At 37.8% G+C, this 25995-nt stretch overlaps 1 protein-coding gene across 1 annotated transcript in view; it reads left to right on the top strand.

Moving 5' to 3' along the window:
* ADAM22 (ADAM metallopeptidase domain 22) overlaps positions 1–25995 on the top strand; it is a 230760-nt gene that overhangs the window by 178545 nt on the left and 26220 nt on the right. The window contains exons 18-25 of the mRNA XM_068973408.1: positions 4895–4975; positions 8715–8765; positions 8984–9047; positions 10662–10767; positions 12998–13117; positions 17816–17984; positions 21384–21498; positions 24593–24683. Of these exons, the coding sequence (XP_068829509.1) occupies positions 4895–4975; positions 8715–8765; positions 8984–9047; positions 10662–10767; positions 12998–13117; positions 17816–17984; positions 21384–21498; positions 24593–24683 (797 nt within the window). The remainder of the gene's footprint in view (positions 1–4894; positions 4976–8714; positions 8766–8983; positions 9048–10661; positions 10768–12997; positions 13118–17815; positions 17985–21383; positions 21499–24592; positions 24684–25995) is intronic.

Here is a 25995-nt window from a genome sequence, read left to right on the forward strand (position 1 = left end):
GTCAGTTCTTCGCATCAGGTGGCCAAAGTGTTGGAGTTTCAGCTTCATCATCAGTCCTTCCAATGAATATTATGGACTGATTTCCTTTAGGATGGACTGGTTGGATCTCCTTGCAGCCCAAGGGAAACTAAAGGGTCTTCTCTAACACCACAATTCAAAAACATGAATTCTTCAGCGCTCAAGTTTCTTCAGAGTCCACCTCTCATATCCATACATGACTACTGGAAAAACCATAGTTTGACTAGATGGACCTTTGTTGGCAAAGTAATGTTTCTGCTTTTTAATATGCTGTCTAGGTTTGTCATAGCTTAACTTCCAAGGAGTAAGCATCTTTTAATTTCATGGCTGCAGTCACCATCTGCAGTGATTTTGAAGCCCCCCAAAATAAAGTCTGTCACTCTTTCCATTGTTTCCCCATCTATTTCCCATGAAATGGTGGGGCCAGGTGCCATGATCTTAGTTTTCTGAATGCTGAGTTTTAAGCCAACTTTTTCACTCTGCTCTTCACTTCACTTTCATCAAGAGGCTCTTTAGTTCTTCACTTTCTGCCATAAGGGTGGTGTCATCTCCTTCTTTTCATGGTGCTCAACTTGGAATGTCTCGTGTATTAGCTGTTGAGGCAACAAAAGAAATCTTTGTAGACATTAAAACACCTTTCACCTGTTGTACATCACTGTTCAATGCATCTTTACACACCTTGGCTATTTTCCTTCTCCCAATAACATCCTCATGCCTCTCTCCAAATAGTTAAGCCTTTACATCAAGACTGGTAATTTGGGGCTTACTTTGCTCAAAGAAATCCATTTTTTCTTTCGTCATATAAAATCTGGTATAATTTTATATTATTTCTAAGGTATAATATCTTTCTTTCCCTCCAGTCTGTACATTTTGCAGAGGCAGAGCCAGGCATTTGCACTGTAATTGGAACAAGACTTCAGTAAATAATTGCTAAATGAATGAATAAGTATGCATAGCATTCTCTTACTAATTCTTTGCTGACTGATTGGCTCTAATGAATTAATAGAGGGCAAAATATGAAACTATCATATTTAATGCCCTACTGTGTGCCAGAAGCTGTACTAAGTACTTGCAAAGTATATCATCCTATATCCAGGTTTCTTAACTGTGGCACTGTTGACATTTTTGGCAGGATTGTTCCTTATTGTGAGGGTTATCTTATGTCTTGAAGGCTGTTTAGCAGCATCTCTGACTTCTACCTACTAGTTGCCAGCAGCATCCCTCCAAGTCATGACACCATGATGTCGTACTGCTAAGTCGCTTCAGTCGTGTCCGACTCTGTGCGACCCCATAGACGGCAGCCCACCAGGCTTCCCCGTCCCTGAGATTCTCCAGGCAAGAACACTGGAGTGGGTTGCCATTTCCTTCTCCAATGCATGAAAGTGAAAAGTGAAAGTGAAGTCGCTCAGTCGTGTCCGACTCTTCGTGACCCCATGGACTGCAGCCTATCAGGCTCCTCCATCCATTGCCAAATATTCTCTGGTTGAGACTGCTGTCTTAGATAATGCTCATAGCTACACTTTGGGGATGGATATTATTATCTAGATTTTTTCCAGCTGAGCAATGCCTATCTCAGGGAAGTGAAATAACCTGCATAGTCTCACTCAGCTAGTAAAGAAGAAATGTGCAGTTACACCCCAGATCTGCTGGCAGCAGTTTCTGTTGTTCCCACTTTACCACTGTGTCTCTGGCAGAGTTTTAAGAGAAGCAAGGCACTGGCAGAGATCTCTGAAAGCACTCTCTAAAAAACAAAGACCAAACTAAATGTGAAACACATATTTTTTAATTTTGTCTACCTCAACTGTTTATTCTGTTAGTTTCTCCAACTGCCATCTAGGGATTCCTAATCATATATTTTAATCCTCAATGTTTTAAGTCTGCCCATCCATTAAATTGAAGCTGAAACTCCAACACTTTGGCCAAACTGACTCATTTGAAAAGACCCTGATGCTGGGTGAGATTGAAGGTGGGAGGAGAAGGAGGTGGTTGGATGGCATCACCGACTCAATGAACATGAGTTTGAGTAAACTCTAGGAGTTGGTGATGGACAGGGAGCCCTGATGTGCTGCGGTCCATGGGGTCACAGAGTCTGATATGACTGAGCGACTGAACTGACTGATCCATCAAATGCAGTCAATTATGCCATTTTTTCTTGGATTCATAGAATTAAGCTCTTTGTGATATAATCACTGAAATGAGCAAGTACAAAATAATAGAATTAAAATACATAAAATAAAATGGTATGGTTAACTATCTTAGAATATGAGTTACAACTTTACCAGTCAAGTAAGATCTTTTCTGCCACTTTCTCTACCCCATACTCCCATCTCACCCCACCCTGGGCTCCTAGAGGAGTCAGAAGCAGAAGAGGAAATGAAAAAGAGGGATCAGAAGAACAAAATGAGGAAGCATGTGTATTTTTGTTTTCTTCTGTATGTGTTTATAATGATTTATCTGTAAGTCAGTTAGCAAACACTTTCTGTAAAGGGACAGATTTTTGGGTTATAAGGTCTTTATGTCAGTTGCTCAACTCTTTCTTTGAAAGCAGCCATCAAAAATACAGAAGAAACATGTGGCAGTGTTCTAATAAAACTTCACATACAACACAAACAGGCAGCCAAAACTGTCCTTGAGGCATGATTTGGGAACTCCTGCTGTAAAATATTGCTTATTTACTTCTTTGCTCATTTTCTATTTTCTTTATGTGAAAATTCCAAGAGGGTGGTGATTTGGGTTGACTTACTGCTTCACCCCAGCACTTAGCACAAGTCCTCCACTACCATGCTGATTTTTGGAAGTTTCCTGACAATTCTTGAACATTTACATTCTTGTATGAACTGTACCTTAAATCTGCCTATACTTCTACCTCAAAAGTTCTAAAATTGTAGCTTGTACCAATTCCCAGGAGGAAGAGAACCAGAGTATATTAAATTAACTTATCTTGCTTGTTTCCTTATTTTTATGGCCTATTTGTTGTTGTTGTTCAGTTGCTAAGTCGTGTCTGACTCTGTGATCCCATACACTGCAGTACACCCTCTCCTCTGTCCTTCACTATCTCCCAGAGTTTGCTAAAATTCATGTCCATTGAGTTGGTGACGTTATCTAATCATCTCATCCTCTACCATCCCCTTCTTGTTTTTCCTTCAATCTTTTCCAACATCAGAGTGTTTTCCAATGAGCTGGCTCTTTGCATCAGGTGGCCAAAGTATTGGAGCTTCAGGTTCAGCATCAGTCCTTCCAGTGAATATTCAGGATTGATTTCCTTTAGGATTGACTGGTTAGATCTTGTTGCTGACCAAGGTATTCTCAAGAGTCTTTTCCAGCACCACAATTTGAAAGCATCAATTCTTCGGCATTCAGACTTCTTTATGGTCTAATTCTCACATCTATGCATGACTACTGGAAAAATCATAGCTTTGACTATACGGATCTTTGTCAGCAGAGTGATGTCTCTGCTGACATCACATTTTTATATGCTGTCTAGGTTTGTCATAGCTTTCCTTCCAAGGAGCAAGAGTCCTTTAATTTCATGACTGCAATCACTGTCTGCAGTGATTTTGGAGCCCCAGAAAATAAAAACTGCCACCGTTTCCACTTTTCTCCCATCTGATTGCCATGAAGTGATGGGACCAGATACCATGTTCTTCGTTTTTTGAATATTGAGTTTTAAGCCAACTTTTTCACTCTCTCCTTTCACCCTCATTAAGAGGCTCTTTAGTTCCACTTCACTTTCTGCCATTAGAGTGATATCATCCCCACTAAATTCTAAATTCCTTGCCAACAAGATTCTTGTGTTTGTTTTCTGTTGAATCTCCACTGGCTGTGCCTAGCACATTTTAAGTGCCTAGTAAATGCTTGATGAATGAATGAACAAACACAAAATTTTGTTCAGCCCTTCTGAAAAGTATCCGTTGAATTCCTGACTGGAGTTGGCACTGTGCTGCTCATATTCTATGAGCAACAGGAGGCTCAACTGCCTGGAGAATGGTGAACCAGGGAGAGAGGACGGAAGTTGTGTGTGGGTGTGTGTTGGGGGAGAAAAGGGGTCTAGAATACTGTATATGCTTGTGTGAGCAGAGTTAGAAACATAGAAGGACACAGCCCCAAATAGTAACCTTTTAGAGCAAGAAAGAGAGTGGGATTGAAGAGGAAAAGAGAAAGATGGTAGCTTTATGTATCTCTTTTTGTTTTGTTTTAATGAATACTCTTGCAACTGATGAATCCAACAAGCATACAAGTTTATTTGTATGACTCCTACACTTAAAAAAAAATATTTGAGTTGAAAACAGACCAAAGAAGAGTCTTACAGACAGGTACAAATAATATAAACATTAAAAGGGAATAAAAGACCAAGCTATAGATCTGTAAAAAAAACGATGCAAGAAGAGAAGATGGTAAAGGAAATCATGAGAGGAAATAGCTTTGCCATTTCCTCTAACTTTTACAATTCAGTCCAAAATGTAACTTTCAAATTCTTAGCTGATGAGGTAAAAAAGAATAATATGATAAAAGTGCCAGCAAGAATGGAGGATAAAGTATAAATCCATAAGCTAGTTGGAAGAAAGAATTGCTGGAACTTGGACTGGCTTGTCCTTCTGGTACAGATGTACCATCAAGCACATCCTATTTTAGCTAGATCTTGTAAGGCTATGTGTGATGACTATGCAAATTACTTCATATGTGAGAAACTCGCCCTGAGAACTATTAAATTAACATTTTCATGCAGTAGCTATGGTTTTCACAGATTTTCATCTTAAACTAGTTTAAGGTATTCCTATCCAAAAAAAATTCATTTTGCATTTTTAAGATGATACTGTAAGAGGTTTGTTTTTTTTTTCCTTTGACAGTTTTGCACATTGAGTTTTGTTCATTTTAGTTTCAGCCTATGGGAACCGTGTGCCGTGAAGCAGTAAATGATTGTGATATTCGTGAAACATGCTCTGGAAATTCAAGCCAGGTAACTTATGAATCATTTCTTTGAATCCAAGGGGGGAAAAGTTGGAGTTTAGTGAACTGACCCTCAGATGGAATGGAAATGGGCAAGATATTCATGTTTCTCTTTCGCGTCAACTCTCTTTCCTTTCATAAGTTTGAGCAGATGTTCAGTGTGATTTTGTCTTACCGTTGAACTAATCTTAAGACTGTATATCTGCCTTAACTATTTTGTTTTTGTTGAAAGTAGGGAATAAAAGGCTTTTGTGTTTAGTCCAGCTAGTGAAGGAGGAAACAGAAAGACTCTCTTCAACTGGTTGAAACGAATTAGACAAGGCAGAGAGAACCACAGGATACTGGGTTCTGAGACAGGGCCTGTCTTAACTTTTATTTACCTGAAACAGCTTGCCACTAATTGCTGATTTTGAATTTAATATCATTTAGTTGTCAGTAGGGAAGATAAGGGCTTCCTTAGTGGCTCAAATGTTAAAGAAGAATCTGCCTGCAATGCAGGAGACACGGGCCCCTGGGTCAGGAATACTCCCTGGAAAAGAGAATGGCTAGCCATTCCAGTATTCACGCCTGGAGAATTCCATGGACAGAAGAGCCTGGTGGGCTACAGTCCATGGAGTTGAAAGAAGTCATACATGACTGAACGACTAACACTTTCACTTCAGGGAAGATACAGAAGTTAATAAACTTCGTCAGGGGATCACAGATCTCAGTGTATGTGTATACAGGCAGTCCTTGCTTTGCATTTAATGCAGGATCACAGCAGTGACCATGACAGCTGAAAACATGTGAAGTATTGTAGTAATCAATGGAAAAATTTACAATTATTCTGTGAGCTTTAAAAAATAGCAGGTGATTAAAAACTCCCTTACTGTTGGACTTAAATGAATAGGGAAATGAAAAAAATGAACTAATATTTATTTAGCTCACATTAGATTAAAATGAAAATATTGAAAATTAACGCATTTTATTTCTTTGTAAAAAACTTACCGGTAATTTGAGCTGTGCTTGCCTTCTCCTGGTCAGAAACCTAATGATACTTAGTGAGCATCTTTCCTGTGTCTTGTTGAATTGCTACTCTCCTAACTTTGGGTCAGTTTTTTGACATGATCCTTTGTGCTTTCAATGTTGTGAAATATCCAAGAGATGTGAAGTTGTGAATGGGAATTGTTTTGCTGAACAGTGGTATCAGCATCCCATTCCCATAGTCACTGATTTTTTTTTTTTTCTGTCATGCTATTTACATTTGATTTTACTTTCTCTTCCAGTGTTATCACTTTTCATTTCTTTGCTGCACTTTCACCTTTGGCCAGTTTCCTCTTTCAACTATTCAGTTTTATTATAAGATGTCACATGATATCATCCAGAGACAGAAAGGCAACAAGCTATGTCCTTTGTTGTCTGTACATGAACTGAATGAACAGATGCTCAGTGATCAATCCTGACAGATGCTGAAAGAAGCGCTTAGACAGGCTGTTGACCATGATGGCCGTATCTTATTTACCAAGCGATTGGTGGGCTGAAGAGCTAATAGCAAAGTTTGTTCTTCATGCAATTACCCACACTTAATCTACTGTGGTAACTGAAATTGAAACTGTGTCCTGGGGGTACTGGTGTTATTTAACAAAACCATAGTTAGTGAAATTCCTTGACACTGGAGCCATGCAAAGTGAAGACTGCCCACATCTTCCTTTCTCTAGAGAAAAGAGAATTAGTAGTGGTTTATCTGTGCTGTGCTCAGACAGTCATGTCCAACTCTGCGAACCCATGGATTGTAGCCCGCCAGCCTCCTCTGTCCATGGAAATTTTCAGGCAAGAATGCTGGAGCGGGTTGCTATTTCCTACTCCAGGGAATCTTACTGACCCAGGGATCAAACCCGCATCTTTTGCATCTCCTCATTGGCAGGCAGATTCTTTTTTTTTTTTTTTCACTTTACAATATTGTAGTGGTTTTTGCCATATATCAACATGAATCTGCCATGGGTGTACACGTGTTCCCCATCCTGAATCCCCCTCCCACCTCCTTCCCCGTACCATCCCTCTGAGTCACCCCAGTGCACCAGCCCCAAGCATCCTGTATCATGCATCGAACCTGGACTGGCAATTCATTTCACATAAGATATTATACATGTTTCAATGCCATTTCCCCAAATCAACCCACCCTCTTCCTCTCTCACAGAGTCCAAAAGACTGTTCTATACATCTGTGTCTCTTTTGCTGTCTCGAATACAGGGTTATCGTTACCATCTTTCTAAATTTCATATATATGTGTTAGTATACTGTATTGGTGTTTTTCTTTCTGGCTTATTTCACTCTGTATAATAGGCTCCAGTTTCATCCACTTCACTAGAACTGATTCAAATGTATTCTTTTTAATGGCTGAATAATACTCCATTGTGTATATGTACCACAGCTTTGAAAGAGACATGTGTACCCCAGTGTTCATCGCCACACTGTTTATAATAGCCAGGACATGGAAGCAACCTAGATATTCATCAGATGAATGGCAGGCAGATTCTTGATCCCTGTGCCACCCGGGAAGCCCTACTTTAACCATTAAAAATGCTTTCTTTTAAAAGTGGTCATCCTAAGAGATTAAAGATTTGCATTCTTACTGTCTAATTAGCATTGTTTTCCTAAGCTTATGCCTGGTGAGGATGGGGATACAATGAATAATTACCTAATGGGCTCTGGGAATGAAAGTATGTTAAAGCAACTTCTTTAAAATATAATTATGTGATAAGCAGGATTTCAAAAGAAATCTAAATCTGAAAATTATGTGCATACAAAGGTGTTCTTGTTGCATTGGTTGTAATGGCATAAATTTGAGATATTTATAAGTAAATATTTTAATACATTGATTATATGACTTGTTAGCTCAGGGAATGTGTTATAGCTATAAAGATGATACCTACAAAAAAGTTAAATTTGCATGATGAAAGTAAAGGGCTGAAACAGAATATAAACCATTATCTATAATCTGATTATACTTATATTATAAAATACCACATTATGTTGAAAAAGGTAGAGGAAAAAAATGTACCAAATTATAAAAAATAGTTGTCTCTGGATGGTGGGAATATTAGAGACTTTGGTCTTTCATTTTTCCTGTTTTTTTTTTTTTTACATTTCCTAACTTTTCTCAAATATGTATGTAATTACTATAATAATAGAAAAATGTATACTAAATTTTAAAGTTACACTCTGTTTCTATCCAGGTAGGAATGCTTTGCTATCTTTTGCAGTCTTTTCTGCAATTGCTCCAAGGGAAGAAAAGGGAGGGGGGTGGCTATAAAACATGTCTTTTTCTGACATGTCCAAGGTAGACTTTCACTTCTAAGTATAAGAACTGTTACTTCTCATGGTTAAAAAAGGGGAAACCGTATCTATTGCTCCATCTGGTGGCATCCTTCTGGCTTTGTCTTGTGTTCCTGTTTTTCTTACTCTGAGAACTAGTGTGTCTGTCTAAGTTAGCTGAGTCTTTGCTGTTGGTTCTTTTTCTTTGTAAATAAGGATTTACAAATCAACTGCTCTTTTCCTCTGGTAGATCCATATTTTTAGGGGAAAATGCATCAATTGTTACATTTCCTTTTGTTTTCTCTTGATCTTGTTTTTTTTTTTTATTTTCAGATGATTTGGGAGACCACCCTGTATTATGAGACTTCATTTTCAAAATGAAAACCTTGAGAGAGATTAGCTCATCTTAATATCTTGCTGTGCATTTGGTTCATATTTCTCTTTTCTTTTCCTAGTGTGCCCCCAATATTCATAAGATGGATGGTTATTCCTGTGATGGTGTCCAGGTAGGTTAATTCATCTTTACCTAAATGTTTCCTATATACCAGCACAAAAGAAATACTAAGTCTCACCAAAGTAGGAAGATCATATTAAATGTTTCGTAGTCAACTCTGAAGGTAAAATGCCTTTATAATACTCACCTACTAGTTTTCCTGGTCATAGTTTTCAGTTACCTGATGGAAGTAGACGTTGCGCTGCTAATGGGTATGCTTTTCCATTTTAGGGAATTTGCTTTGGAGGAAGATGTAAAACCAGGGATAGACAATGCAAATACATCTGGGGGCAAAGTGAGTAAATGACAAGGCTTGAGCCTTCTCCAAGTCTGGCAGCTGGCCCAAGGGCATGTGAACTGGATGGAAGTAATGTTTCAACCACTTTATTATGACTTGGGGACTTTCAGAGCCACTGCAGCTCTTAGCAGGAGCACTTTTGTGGAAATTACAGAAAAGCACCTCCTTTGATAAGACACAGCTCTGTACGTCTTGGCTAGTTAGCCATGTCTTTGGATGGAAAGTGCCTTTTCTGTCAGGCAGGTAAAATCCATTCTAGGGTATGCAACTTGGAGAACAAAGCAAACCTGGATTTCTGATCCTCTTATGCTGTCTTTAACTTAGTATCCTTAGGCAAAACCCATCAACTATGTGGAATGGACATGGACCCCAAGTGGGGCACCCTTGGATAAGAACTGTAGCCTTTTAGCTAGAATTGCCTTTTCTTTCTTATCTCTCTTTCTTAAACTCTAGCTGGTTTTCCTAGTTATAGGTGAATTTCTGCTAAGGTAGCTCTGTCATATCAGAAAGAAATTTTAATGTTATTCCCTTCAAAATTTGGCAGATTTTCAGAAGGAAATATGTAACATTCATACCTAAAACATATTTAATTTAAATGAGTATTTAAATGTTATATTTTTCCAGAAGTATTACTGGCCCTTCTGAAAGAAGTGTTTAATTCAAACTCTTTCAAAAGATGATTTATATTGGAAAGCAAGCTATAAAGATAATGATAACCCTTAACTGTCACAAATACTGGCTATAATCCTTTTGGGAATGGAAGTGTTTGCTCTCTTTTGAACAACTAGAGAAATATTGGGATGGGAGAACATTTTAATTATGTAGGCTTATGCTCTGGACAAAGAAATATGGTTTTTGCTTCCTCCTCTTGGAGAAAAATTAGTGGCTGACAGCAAGAAGTAGGAAAAGAAACTACCAAACATTATCAGTTTAAAAAATATACTCATCTTTTGATTAGTTTGCAAAAGTTGTTTTGATCTAAATCTTGGATAGCTCCATTAACTGACCTTGGCTTTAGCAACAATAAAATCCTGACAAAAATGCTGACATGAATTAAAATGTTATTTGACAATCAGAGATTTAACATGAATTGAGATTTGCTTACAAGCAGAGTAACTTTTTGATAGCCATTAAGAATTAATAAACAAGGTGGAAATACTGCTCTTTCTTGAGTCTTTAATTATCATGCATCATTCTTTTAATAAAATTGTCTTTATGATTCATAAAAGTTTTTGAGTGAAAAATTCATGCTTTATATCTGGCACTGAGATTAAAGCATTGAACATTTGTCAATGAACCATTGGGTAGCATCTTTCCCCAATTATTGGCTAAATTCTCAGGAGTGTAATTCTCAGAACTTACAGCCGGAATCATATCAAAGATCTAAGTAGATTTGTGTTCAAGTTTTAAATGAGCATTTGTGAGAAATGCACCCAAGTGATGGATGCTTTTGGTATGGGGAACTCTTATGAAGCATGGGTACAACCTTTGCAATTGGTAACATTGTAGTGAAAGAAGAGAGTTCTTCACAAGTGTTTTCCCCTTACTGCAAACAGTTGAACGGCTCATGTGGTATATCTCTCACTGATAGAAAACTCTATTCTGCTTCAGATGTGATGTCATCAGACAAATACTGCTATGAGAAACTGAATATAGAAGGCACCGAGAAGGGCAACTGTGGGAAAGACAAAGACACGTGGATACAGTGCAACAAACGGTGAGACCGAGAAACTGGCTGAGTGTATACCTCGTTCCGGGCACCACTTCTTGAGCGACCAGGACTTCCCTGTTTTCTGCATGCCATAAAGCATTCTCTCTCCCTCATCTCTTCCCAGAGTTCCAACATCACCTTTGCAGAGGGTTTCTGAATCTCAATATGTATTCTGACCTCTCTCCTAAGGCTCAGGCAATGCCTATGGCTGCCTTAGGTCTTTCTCACCTAGAAGACACCTGACAGCATCTCAAAGGCAACAAAAATTAAAGCCAACAGAATGTTCTCAGTGCTGATAAATGGAATTATCTGACTCTGACTTTAATAGAGAACTCTTTCCCCCAAAGATCTTAATATCTCACTCTCCTTCTGTTTAGAAGCCTCAGAGTGATCCTTGATGTTACCTTCTCTCTGATTCATTATCCAAATGACAAATCATGTTTATTCTTCTTTTTCACTCCTCCACAATTTGTCTTTAACTCATCTCTTCATTGCTGTGCCTATTGCATTACCCCAACTAAGACCTATGTCAATTCTTCAACTAATACAGAAACCTCTTAGTTTTCTCTACCAGCAGTGTCTAGCATGATCCCATTAAAATAATCTTTTCCTGAACCTTTTGACCATGTCAGTTCTTTGTTCAAATTTCACTGGTTCCACATACTTAATTGATAGTAAGAATAACATCTATTCGGTGCACACTATGTGTTAGGAACTGTATTACACTTTGCGTAAGTGATGTCATTTAATCTTAATAGCAGTTTGCCGTGTTCTATGGAGGAGGAAACTGAGACAGTTAAGTTGACTAAGGTCATGTAGCTAGGATGTAATAAGAGCAGAATTAGAACCCAGCAGTCTGATTTTAGAATTTTCTTTTAACCACTTTGCTTAATGTCATACCATCTTGCTTAATACATGAAATGGAACCTTAGGTTGGCAGTGTACCTCTTCCATAATTTTCCCCAACCTACATATTTTGTTTTCTTCTTTTCTACTCTTTCAAAGTCTAGCAAACCTTGCCATTTTTAATATATTTTATTGTCCTACTTCCACACGGGTATGTGTGCTATTCATACTTTAGGAAGTACCCTATATACTCCATAAAAAATTTTACCTATCCAAAAATGACTCATCCCCATCCCCTTGGATAGCACTTACTCTGTAAATTATTTCTGGATTATTTTGTTTGTTATTATTTATTTCCCCACACCTCCCTCTTGTCCTGCATCCTCTGCACTACTTTTATGGTCCTTGTCACTAACTCTATGTTTTATAGATGTTTAACATATGTAATTTCGCTTCTTACCCAGAGTATAATTTCCTTAAGAATAAAAATCGTCTAATGTTTTTAATGTTATACTAAAGTATTTAGTAAACTCCAACAAAAAAATGTTGAATGTCTTCTATGTTAAAAAGCATTTTTGTTTGTGATATATACAATAATGTGATGATATAACTTTTAAAAATTATTTTTTAATACAGTAATACATATATTTCTATGTTGGCGATAGATGCAAGTCTTAATTTTTCTCTTTCTATATGGTAAAGTCTAATATTTCCATATATAGTTGCTGGCCTGCTAATAAGTCTTTGTAAGACATTTATTAGAATATGTTTATCATTATCTATCTTAATGATTAAAATGTGTTAAATATAGAGGATATGTAAGATAGTAGTTAACACAAATGAAAATATGTTACAAGTTAAATTAGAATTGTATGTGCTAGCTGGGGGAGAAGTGGAATATATTGGAAAAGGAATCATGCTCCTATGTGGTTGAGAAGCCACAAAGTATATAATCTGTTCTTTAATTCTGGTGCCATTGGTTGAAGAAAACACTGTATTCTAAAAGAATACTCATTCAAAGTTCATTCATTCACTTATCAAATTTTTTTTAATGTCTTAGTATATCCTGTGATGTGTTATGAGGAAAGAGATTCAGATATAAAAGAAGTCCATTTGATGGGTAATTTTCTTTAGATAAATACTTTGCAGACAATAAAGGAAAATCTAGAACATAGTTGGGATTTTGGCGCACCAAAAGTTTCAGAGAAGACAGTTTTTAAAGCTGGGAGTAAACTAATTTGAGGTTATTTTGTTTTGCTTGTAATTTGAAGAAATAGTGCAGTTGATGAAAAAACAAATGCTTAAGTAAGATAACATTATTGTTCTAACTGTATGGATTTTGCTGTATCTTTGAAGGAAGACGTAAATACTTGGTACTTTTTTAAAACAGGGATGTGCTTTGTGGTTACCTTTTGTGTACGAACATTGGTAATATCCCAAGACTTGGAGAACTCGATGGTGAAATCACGTCTACTTTAGTTGTGCAGCAGGGAAGAACATTAAACTGCAGGTAATGAGCTAACCATTCTGTGAGAACATTAGCCATCTTATTTCCCAGGAATGAAGCTTAGGATTACTTCTATTTTCAGTTCATATGTATGTTAGTAAGATGAAATGGATTCTGGTCCATAGGGATGATTAAGTAAATCCTGACAGAGAACAGATAGAAGGGAAGAATTAATTGAATGTGGACTATTGTATGGTAGCTAGAGTTATGTTTAATTGTCCAGTTAAATCTTGCAGGGTTTAGTTTGCATTTCATTCTTATCAGTGGATTAAATAAATGCATCTTCTTTTGTTCCCTTATGAAATCCCACTAAAATGACACTAAACAGATATTTTTCTAGAATTTGTATGTCCATAGGGAAGCAGAAAAAGGGAGAGGAAATGGCAGCAACAAAATTCTAGAGCAGAGAACAAACAGATGTGTGGCAGATGATTATCAAAACTAAAAATGCTGAAGTCCTCAGTCAATAATGGGGAAAACCAAGAAACTGACTCAGTATGTAATGCCAGTCCCAAAAGGCTCAAATGGGCAGCATCATCTACTTCTGGAAGAGGGGATAAAGGATTTGGGGCTAGAGGAAGGAACTCAAATGAAAAAGACAGGTGAACTCTGTTAGAGAAGCTGCCAGATCTACAGCTTTGTTCCCTGACCCAACTAAGCTGGTGACTGCTCATCCTCCCATGAAAGATTTGAACTTTACAGTCTGCAAAGAATAAAACGGAAGGTTTCCAAGCTTACTGTCAGCAGAAAAATCAGTTATCAGAGGTGTATAGACATGGTCTAGCCTCACTGATATTCAGTCAGAAAGTCCCAGAACTTCCAATCATCTGTCTGGTTCCCCAACTCAAATATAAACAAGTGACCAGGTTTGTGAAGAAAGACTCTAACCTGAAAAGAGAGAGAGAAATGACCAGAAAATGCAAAAACTACCTATAAATATTTTAAGATACTTCTATCATGAAACAAGAATAGGGTAGAATTTTTAAAAATGAGGAATATTAAGAGAAAACAAAGGAAAGCTGTTAGAAATAAAAAAAAAAAAGATGGCAAAAATTAAACTCAATAGTTGAAATTATCTCCCAGAAAGTAGAGTAAAAGAGACAAAGAAAGGGCCATAGAGTAAAGCTAACCATGTTAGAATATAAATAATAAAGAACAGAGAAAACAGCAGGGAGGAAATTAGCAATGACTAACTCCAAGAACGTTGTCTAGAACCTTTGGACTTGAATTTCCATATTACCAGGCTCACCAGGTGCAAGGTGAAATCAGTGAAATTAGTAATACATCAAAACTTATCAGTATGAAATTTCAGAACCTAAGGAAGAAGAATCCCAACTGTTTCTAGAGAGAAGAGAGAGAGGAAAAAAAAAAAAGGAATAGGCATTAGAATGGTTTCAAATCTATCAACAAGAGTGCCGGGATCTGAAAGACAATGGAGAAAATAATTTCCAAAGTAGAATTCTGTACTCAGGCAAACTATGAATCGAGTGTGAGGGTAGAAAATAAAGAAACATTTAGATATGCAAGTTTGCCCCAAGTTTATTCCCCTAAGTCCTTTCTCAGGAAGCTGTTAGAAATTGTGCTCCACCAAAATAAAGAAGAAAACTAAGAAAGAAACATAGGGAATTTAGGAAACAAGATATCCATTCTGGAGAGAGACAGGGCAATCCTCCAATGAATAGTATCTTGGAGAAAGCCAAGATACCCAGCTCTGTACCATTTACAGGGCCCACCAGATCAGATAGGAGCAGGGGAACTCCAAATGGAAACTCTAGGAGAGATTATTTCAGCAAGATGAACTGATGTTCAGACACATCTTAAGTGGAGATTTTGACAGCAGGGTTGGAGTAATTTTGAGTTAGTGACAGATGATTCAGTGATCAAATAAGAGACTTGATGTTGTGATGACTCATCTAGAGCCAGACATCCTGGAATGTTAAGTCAAGTGGGCCTTAAAAAGCATCACTACGAACAAAGCTCATGGAGCTGATGGAATTCCAGTTGAGCTATTTCAAATCCTGAAAGATGATGCTGTGAAACTGTTGCACTCAATATGCCAGCAAATTTGGAAAACTCAGCAGTGGCCACAAGACTGGAAAAGTGTTTTCATTCCAATCCCAAAGAAAGGCAATGCCAAAAAATACTCAAACTACTGCACAATTGCGCTCATCTCACACACTAGTAAAGTAATGCTCAAAATTCTCCAAGCCAGGCTTTAGCAATCCGTGAACTGTGAACTTCCAGATGTTCAAGCTGGTTTTAGGAAAGGCAGAGGAACCAGAGATCCAATTGCCAACATCCCTGCATCATCGAAAAAGCAGGAGAGTTCCAGAGAAACATCTATTTCTTGTTTATAGACTATGCCAAAGCCTTTGACTGTGTGGATCACAATAAACTGTGGAAAATTCTGAAAGAGATGGGAATACCAGACCACCTGACTTGCCTCTTGAGAAATCTGTATGCAGGTCAGGAAGCAACAGTTAGAACTGGACATGGAACAACAGACTGGTTCCAAATAGGAAAAGGAGTACGTCAAGGCTGTATATTGTCACCCTGTTTATGTAACTTCTATGCAGAGTACATCATGAGAAACGCTGGGCTGGAAGAAGCACAGACTGGAATCAAGATTGCCAGGAGAACTATCAATAACCTCAGATATGCAGATGACATCACCCTCATGGCAGAAAGTGAAGAGGAACTAAAAAGCCTCTTGATAAAAGTGAAAGAGAGTGAAAAAGTTGGCTTAAAGCTCAACATTCAGAAAAGGAAGATCATGGCATCTGATCCCATCACTTCATGGGAAATAGATAGGGAAACAGTGGAAACAGTGTCAGACTTTATTTTTTGGGCTCCAAAATCACTGCAGATGGTGATTGCAGCCATGAAATTAAAAGACGCTTACTCCTTGGAAGGAAAGTTATGACCAACCTAGATAGCATATTCAAAAGCAGAGATATTACTTTGCCGACTAAGGTCCATCTAGTCAAGGCTATGGTTTTTCCAGTGGTCATATATGGATGTGAGTTGTGGACTGTGAAGAAAGCTGAGCACCGAAGAATTGATGCTTTTGAACTGTGGTGTTGGAGAAGACTCTTGCAAGTCCCTTGGACTGCAAGGAGATCCACCAGTCCATCCTAAAGGAGACCAGTCCTGGGTGTTCATTGGAAGGACTGATGCTGAGGCTGAAACTCCAGTACTTTGGCCACCTCATGCAAAACGTTGACTCATTGGAAAAGACCCTGATGCTGGGAGGGATTGGGGGCAGGAGGAGAAGGGGATAACAGAGGATGAGATGGCTGGATGGCATCACTGACTCGATGTACATAAGTTTGGGTGAACTCTGGGAGTTGGTGATGGACAGGGAAGCCTGGCGTGCTGCATTCATGGGGTCGCAGTGTCAGGACACAACTGAGCAACTAAACTGAACTGAGTCTGAGGGAAAATGAAAAGTCGTACAGGTAAAAGAAAAGGTATAATTATGGTGTACTCTATCACTCATTTACTAAGTCCTAACTGCATGATTTGTTGTTGATTTAACTATTGATCAACAAAATGTGTAATGAAAGGAAAGGGGAAAGAGATGAATTCTCAAATTCCATAGAGGGCAGTCAATTGATAATACTGAAAATAGGAAAACTAAAAATAGTAGTGATACAAACTCATTATTTAAAAATATGTACATAAATTTAAAAAGAATCAGTTAAGAGTAGAAAGTGATTTCCTCCAGGGAAGGACATAAGAGGAGTAGGGGCAATGAATCCCTTCACTGCATTGTAAAATCCCAATTGCCTATTTAACTCATAAAACTATATACATGCATAATTTTGATAAAAATAAACAATAAGAATGGAAATTTTTGTAGCAGCATTGACATGGTATTATATGAATAAATAGATCGTGAATATACATTTTTAGTCCCTGTCCTATTTATTTAATTGTTTTTATCCTGTTTCTTTTTTATTCCTACCTAATGTATGGGTTGCTGTATTGAATAGTTGTTGCAATAGTTTTAGTTCAGTCAGTTCAGTTCAGTGCTCAGTCGTTTAGCCATTCTCAAACATACAGTTGGCCCTTGAGCAACACTGGTTTGAACTACAAGGGTCTATTTATGTGCATGTTGTTTTCAGTAAATACGGGTCTTTTTTTTTTTTTTTGATAAATGTGTGCTATAACACTACATAATCCCGCAGTGGTTGAATCTGTGGATGTGGAACTTGGATTTTCAACTGCATGAAGGAGTGGTACCCCTACCCACCATGTTGTTCAAAGGTCAACTATAGTTTGCAAATAGAACAATCTTTTGGGAAAATGTAACCAAATCTACAAAATTCTCATCATTGTTTGAAATGTATTTAAAATCTTGAAGGTACTTATTTATCAAATCAAATGTTATTAATAATGGCTTACTTGACTTGTACATGGCATAGTAGCCAAAGGAAAATGATAAAGCCATTTCAGGCCCTTGTTATAATAATTACATTTAAATCCTAAGGAATATAAATATCTGAAAATAATTAGATCGAAAGATTCAATTGCTTTCTCCATTGGAAGATTGAAAATGTTTATGATACTTTTAAAATTAGGTAATAAAGAGAAAATAGAGAAAGTGATATTGCCTACTTTTAAGTTTTTAAATGTAGTCTCAAGATAAATGTAAATTAACAGAATCCCGCTTTCTTTTTGCTCTCAATTTATTTTTAGTGGTGGGCATGTTAAGCTTGATGAAGATGTTGACCTTGGCTATGTGGAAGATGGGACACCCTGTGGTCCCAAAATGATGTGTTTAGAACACAGGTGTCTTCCTGTGGCTTCCTTCAACTTTAGTACTTGCTTAAGCAATAAAGAAGGCACTATTTGCTCAGGAAATGGAGTAAGTATTCACTGCCTCACCATAGGGATCTATTCAGTTCTTTTATATCAGAGAAACAGATATGACTCTGAACTGCCTATTGCTGTAATAATGGAAAACATGCTTGCCCATGTTTCTCCAGCTAGTATATAAACAGTCATGCGGTCATAGTCGTTTGTATATTTCTGTTGTGTAATCTGTGAAAGCTTGAGAATGAGAAAAAGTTTCATCTTCCTAACCAAATTCTCCCATTTTCCACTCTTATTAGGTTAAATTGATCTAATTTAATATAATCTGAGTTTTCTACAAGTGACTTAGGAGATAAATTTTAACAAACTATAATGGGATGAAAAAGGCAGTACAAAGTAGGGGCAGTGGCCACAATACTTACCAATTGGTATAGTCCAGGCACTGACTGGAGAAGGCGATGGCGCACTCCACTCCAGTACTCTTGCCTGGAAAATCCCATGGATGGAGGAGCCTGGTGGGCTGCAGTCCATAGGGTTGTGAAGAGTCGGACACGACTGAGTGACTTCACTTTCACTTTTAACTTTCCTGCATTGGAGAAGGAAATGGCAACCCACTCCAGTGTTCTTGCCTGGAGAATCCCAGGGATGGGGGAGCCTGGTGGGCTGCTGTCTATGGGGTCGCACAGAGTCAGACACGACTGAAGCGACTTAGCAGTAGCAGTAGCAGTAGTAGACACTGACCAGTTAGAACAGACTATAAATAATTGCCTTGACCAAAACAGTGGGTACCAGCTAAGGATAACGTCTAGAAATAGAAGCAGAATAATTAAGGAAATGAATCTCAGAGATGAATAGAAAGAATGGTGGTACTGGTGGTGCTCAGACATGTCTGATTCTTTGTGACCCTATGGGCTGTAGCCTGTCTCACTCCTCCGTCCATGGGACCAGGCAAGATGACTGGAGTGGTTTGCCATTTCCTTCTCCAGGGGATCTTCCTGACCCAGGGATTGAACCCAAGTCTCTTGCATCTCCAGCACTGGTAGGCAGATTCTTTACCACTGTGCAACCTGGGAAGCCCAAATAGAAAAAATGGTGATATTTAAAAGGCTGTATATCTGACAAGATATAGGTAAATTTATAGGTTAAATAAACATGCTCTATTAGCAATTACAGTTTTGTCATTTTCAGTTAGAAATTCTACACTAATGAAAGTTTCTTGAATCTTTTTCTTTTAGCATGCGCCATGATTTTCTTTTTATCTTCTCTGGGTTCCTTCTGGTTATACTATCCAGTTGAGAATCCTTGTCCAGGAAGCGTAAGCCTTCAATCCCAGTCATTCCGTGTATATCCCTGAAGGATACACCAAGAATTTCCTAAGGAAGGTCTTAGTGATGTTACTTTTTGCCTAAGAATAGGAATTCTTCTGGTACAGGAGAATAGCAAAGGTATATAGGAAGTAGTTTTGCTCTTTAATTTAAAGGAATCTGCTAAGTCTTCTTTCCTTTATAAGTAAGAGGATGTTAGGGAGAGATGCTTTTTGGGAGATGGGAGTAAAGCATAATGGAATAATTTCTTGATCATATGCTAATGAATACCTGTATCTTATTCATCTAGAAGTCCTGAGTATGTAACGCAGAGTTGTGTTAATTAACTGTTTGTTTAAGGAATGAGTAATGCGTGATGAATGATGGGGCTTCCCAGGTGGCACTAGTTGTAAGGAACTCACCTGCCAGTGCAGGAGACCTAAGAGTTGCAGGTTCGATCCCTGGTTCAAGAAGATCCCCTGCAGGAGGGCATTGTAAACCCACTCCAGTATTCTCTCCTGGAGAATCCCCATGGACAGATAGCCTGGCAGGCTCTGGTCCATAGGGTCACAAAAGGTTGGATACAACTGAAGCGACTTAGCACACATTCACACACAAATGAGTGATAGACACAAGCAAATCAGGTGGCAAATAGCATCCAATTGTTTATAATAATTATGCATAATACAGAAAGGTTGTATCCTATGTGTTTTTAACTTACAGTGACTCAACTTTGTATTGTGACAACAATTAAAATGGGAAATACAGTAGATATTCTCTTTATACTCTGCATCATGTAGGTTAAGAGTGTGGGCTTGGAACCAGACAGTTTGAGCATGAAATCCAGCTCTCCTCTTTACTAACTGGGTGAGACTGGGCAAATTAGTTAGCCTCTCTGTGTTTCACTCTATTCTTATAAAGTGGGACTAATAATATTGCCTAGGATGCAGGATTGTTGTGAAGAATCAATGAATTAACACCTGCAACTGATACGTAATACTTAGGTCGATCCCTGTGACACAGTGAATATTCAGTAATGTCAGCTGTGACTGTGTTTATTATGACCATTGTATGCAGTGTCACTATCCTTGTCACTGTATCACTGGTGCTGCTGCATGATATGGAAACATACTTGGAGAAACCAGTTGACCTGATTATTGACCTGATCTGTTGAAAAGATGGTGGGTGAAGTGGGGTCTCAAACTCAGGCCTTTTTTTTTTTTTCCTTCCTGCATATTTGTTAATCTGCAGAAAGTTGCTAATCTGAATTAATTTGAAATCTTCAATTTGTTGATCATATGTACAGTATAGTTAAATCTGCATGTATGTTGTCATCTGGCAAATTCAAGCAGACAAAAATGAGAAACCCATCCCATCAAACCTGAGTCCTGAAGAACTTCTCTGATCTTAACCCTAACTAAATTCTCTCCTACTTCTCATTCCTTTCAAAGTTGCTTTGAATAATAAGATTTTAGAACAGAAACATAGGTTCTGTTTCCTGAATATATAAGTGAAGATAATTGTCTGATAATTTTTAAAAATGTGGTGCCAGTTTATGTGAATTTTTCCCCTAGGCTTTGTTTGAGGGATTTCTCAGTTTTCATGACCCCTGAGATAGCTAAGCTCTGGAGCTTGGGTTGAGGTGCCCAGGTTATGGTTTTGTGAAGCTTTCTTCTCAGACCACTGCAAAGCCTCAGGCCTCCCCTCTTCTTTGTCAGATTTCCCTTTATCTTATCTGCTTCCTAAAAGATGAATAAAATTTTGTTATAAAGACCCTTTCTTTAGAAGAAGAAAACTTTGTATTGAATAATTGGAAAATGATTGTAATTCTGCTTAGTTTTTTAAAATCTCCCTCATAAAACTTGGGTTAACAAAATTCAAATTGATCATCGATTTTTGTGTAAGGAATGTAAATTCTCTTTTAAACTTTGTTGTTTGCTCTCTAGAAAATATTTTTTGAGCAAGATAATTAGTAAGTAATTAGAAATAGGAAGAAAGTACCAATAAATGTCCAGTCCCATCTAATTCTAGGCATACAATTATTAGAAATTAATACAATTAATTTTTATTTTTAAAAATTAATGTTTATTTTGCATGCCTCTGTACCTAAGAGTTAGTGTTGATTTTAGATTGATTTTGGATTTCAGGTTTGCAGTAATGAGCTGAAGTGTGTGTGTAACAGACACTGGGTAGGTGAAGACTGCAGCACTTACTTCCCTTACAATGATGATGCAAAAGCTGGCATTACGCTGTCTGGCAATGGTAGGTACTTACTTTGGTCCCATTATGTTGTCTTTATGCACAAGGAAAGAGAAAACTGCCCTTCCTAAGCTTTGTTTGGATTATTTTTATATAATTCAAATATAAGTTAAATCCACGTAATAATGAATTACAAGGTACAACTGGGGCCTTCATTATGAAACCAATTATTTCCATTATCGTGTAATATGAAATATTGAATATAACTTAGTCTATTGATTTAGCCATATCTTGTTCTATATCAGACTGATATTTTCCAAGTATTGTACTTATTTGGAGCTGACAACAAATCCTAGCATCTTTTCTTAATATAATTTGATTTTTATTTATTGGCTGTGCTGGGTCTTTTTTTGTTGTGCATGGGCTTTCTCTAATTGTGCTCAGCGGGGGTTACTCTCCAGTTGCAGAGTGTGGGCTTCTCGTTGTGGTGGCTTCTCTTGTTGCAGAGCACGAGCTCTAGAACATAGGCTCAGTAGTTGTTGTGAACAGGCTTAGTTGCTCCATGGCTTATAGAATCTTCCTGGACCAAGGATCAAACCTGTATCTTCCGCACTGGCAGGCAGATTCCTTACCACTGGGCCACCGGGGAACCCCTAGTATTTCTTTTAAATGAAGAAAGTTGCCAAAATTTTTAAGTGTATGATTTTATATTTTATGCTTTTTATATACTGGGACTAAGTAAATGAGAAAAAATTTGAATTTATTTTTTAAATATTTTGTTAACTTTAATATTCTCTCTTAAAGAACCACATCTATATTAAACTCCAGTTCTGTAGCCTCTACTGTGGGTAATTCTAGAAGTAGTAACCTTGGCCAAGGTGCCTGGAAGGGGTTTGACATGGATAAAAAGCAGCAGGTGTAGTTCAAAAAGCAAGAGTGGCCCAAATTGAGAAGTAGAAATTAAATGCAGATAATGGAAAGAAAACATATATTGAAGATGAATGTCCCTTTTTAAACTATTTTTATCATTTCGTTATTGAGTATTCTTCTGCATAAAATAATGTTCAAGTCCTGAAGTCCATTCAGCTCCAAAGAATGAGAAAATTATTATTTTTATTCTAATCATCCATACAGGTTAAATGTATTAGTCAATGTGACTTTCATAATAAAACTCACAGAGCGATTAGGATTTTGGCATCTTCAAAATCCTAAGTCTTAGCGATGGTTGTGGGGCTGGTTCCTGCACTTAATGCAGAAAGAAGCCTCTTCAGGTCTGTGGATTTAACTGGCTTGTCAAAAGTCATACTATTACTTAGAAGTAATCAGGACTAGCATTTGAGTTTATTGTTGTTGTTGAAATGCTCAGTCATGACTGACTCTGTGACCCATGGACTGCAGCATGCCAGGCTTCCCTGTCCTTCATTATCTCCCATAGTTTGCTCAAACTCATGTCCATTGAGTTACTGATACCATCCAACCATCTCATTCTCTGTCGCCCCTTTCTCCTCCTGTCCTCCTTCCCAGGGTCTATTGATCCCTGTTGAATTTCTGGAGCTTTCCCCATGGCTCAGTGGGTAAAGAATCTGCCTGCAATGCCGAAGACACAGGAGATGCTGGTTCAGTCCCTGGGTTGGGAAGATCCCCTGAGGGAGGAAATGGCAACCCCAGCATTCTTACCTGAAAAATTTCCTGGACAGAGGAGCCTGGCAAGCTAGTTAAAAGGATTGGAAAGAGTCAGACATGACTGAGTGACTAAGCACTCACGCATGTTAAATCTCTGGAAAGAAAGGAAGGGGAGATGGGCTAGGTCTTAGAGTGGGAAAATCCCAGGGCTCCAGGGGTCTTCTGGTATCTGCACTCTCTATCCCACAGATGACCGGGGGCAGGGTGGAGTCGGCCAGTCTCCTGGATGTCTGAGCCCCGCTGTCCCATGTGACTCCTGAGGGCTCCCCGATAGAGAGGCTGCCACTCCGTCATGGGGAATTGGAATCTGTTCCAGTCATCCATGATTACGGCCTTTGATTCCTCAGGAGTGCAGCAGACAAAGAGCTAACTAAGCTGCCCTGGGTGAGAGCGCTACAATTCAACATGGGGTATAAGTCTTTATCAACCAAACAGGTCTTCTGAGCCAGGAGCCAGGCGCCAGGCAGGCCTCCAGCCTGCGTTTTTCGCTCTTGGGCTTTTACTAGTGCTTGTTGTCCAGTCCTTTGACTCACTGGGCCCCTTTCACTGCTGAGATCCCTTAAGAATTGCATCGCAGCCTGTCTGACTGTTGTTGCTGCCGGACACAACAGCACCATCACCCGGTCCTTACCTCCAGCCCTGCCCTGGCCCCCTGCCAGTCTGGTGCATCCTCGCTCTCACAGGTCATCAGCACCAGTCTCCAGCTCACCTGACTCTGTATTTTCCATTGTTTCTCCCAGATACCACAGTCATTATTGGCAAGACTGGAAACTACAGTCTTTCATCATGTATACCACCTGACCATCCGTAGCCATGTTTTCTCCTTTAAGAAGCTTATATTTACACAGACAAAATGTCACACAAAATAAGGACCTTATATTGGTTGTGAAGATGGAGTGATAAGAACAATAACATTTCTAGAATTTCTAGGGAAGAGGTTGGAGTCCAAAATATGATTTCTAAGTATTCCTCCCCAGGGGTATTGTGCTATATAGTGATACTCCTTTCTTCTCCTTATCTTTATTTTTTATTTTAGTTCAATGACCTCATTATATTTTCCAGAAAATACATGGAAAATTAAACCATTCAAAATGCACTTGGACAAGAATTAAAAGGGAACATACACAAATAATTATTTTTCAAAAAACAATTGATCGAATTGCTAAGTTATGGTTGATTTCTCTTCCCTTAAAAATACCTACTTTTAATTTCAAGATATATAGGAATATAAAATCATTGTCATATGCCTGAAACTGATATAGTGTTTTGTCACAATTATATCTGAATACATAAATAAAATTTGGGAAAAAGCTTCTCTAAAATTAAAACTGTATAAAGGAAAAAATGCTCACTTTTTAAAACAAATGTTATTAGCGTGATGATCTTTAATCTGGAGAATAAAGTTCCTGGAAGAATTTTATATCAAAATTTCAACTGTATTCACTGATCTTCATTGTTTCTTTTCTCCCCCCAGGTGTTGCTGGTACCAATATTATAATAGGCATAATTGCTGGCACCATTTTAGTGCTGGCCCTCATATTAGGAATCACTGCATGGGGCTATAAGTAAGTGAAATGGCTCAGTATATTACTGTCAAACTGTACTTTAAAATATTTATCTAAATGATTCTAGAAATTTTTGTATCATTGGATAAATAAACCTGCAGTGAAAATCAGTCTGGTTCAGTATTCAATCCATGATGATCCTTGGCATAATTAGAGGTAACAATAATTAATCATTTTTTAAATTTTGAGATTAACTCCCATCTATTCGAAAAATACTGAATTTATTTTAAAACCATTACATGAAATAAAATCAATCTAAATCATGTCTCATACAAAGGCTGTGTTGGTTGGCTCTTTAGTGATGCAGATTCTCTTGACTTAAACCCATTCCCCCACATCTAGGCAGGATAGTGTATTAGAGAGCATAGAGTTTAGTGACAAGGGTGATATCAACAAGATCAAGAGCAGGATCTGCTCCTTAGTGCTTCCTGCCAAGAGCAGGGATCCTGCCAAGAGCCAAACCTCTCCCCAACCAATGTGAAGAAGACATTGTTATTTGTTAAATATGTGAGTGTTTTGTGGGAAGGAAAAACTCTTCAGAGATGTAATGTGTTAAAATTAAAATTCAACTATTAGTTACAACTTTTAGAAACCTAATTCTTAAGCTTCAAAGTTCAGCTTACAATTCTTTGGTTCTATGTCCAAGATTTTGAAAGTTACACATTATGTAACTTTTGAATATTGGATCCCCTTAGCATTTAGCTAAGTAAATGACTTCACACATTGCAGACTTTTTGTATACTTAATGTGCTCATTCCCCTTATTAAGTACTTCAACTTATGATGTGAAAAGTTTCCTTAGTATTCAAATAACTTATGTTTAATAAAATAAAACTTAAATGAACCAAACTTTTTTGACTAGGCATTGACTAGCATAGTGTATATAATCATTTGTTATTACTATTATCACTGCCTGACATGGTTTTAATCCAACTGAATTAAAAGACACCTCTTTAAACTAGTATATGGGTCTTGCTGGCTGTGAGGTCAAAACATTGAAGTTATTTTGGCTGAAAAGAGAGAGTAACTAGTTGACTGCCAGGATAAACTTTCTAAACAGACAGCACAGACAGCAGGGTAAAGTTTAGCATAATATAGTTAATATGGCCTAGCATAGTATAGCAAATGCCTCTTTAATGTGCAGATCGTTTGGCACTTTGCATGCTTATATTTGCACCAGCTGATTTCAGCATAATTTGGAGTATAAAATTATATGTCTGAAAGAAAGGCTTTTCAGTACACATATTGTTTGAGCTCTCCTTATACCTTAGGTGAATTAGCCCTATCTTGGCGTCACACTATTTCCTTGACTT

The sequence above is a fragment of the Capricornis sumatraensis genome, chromosome 5 (assembly GCF_032405125.1).
Source record: "Capricornis sumatraensis isolate serow.1 chromosome 5, serow.2, whole genome shotgun sequence".
Classification (NCBI taxonomy): Eukaryota; Metazoa; Chordata; class Mammalia; order Artiodactyla; family Bovidae; genus Capricornis; species Capricornis sumatraensis.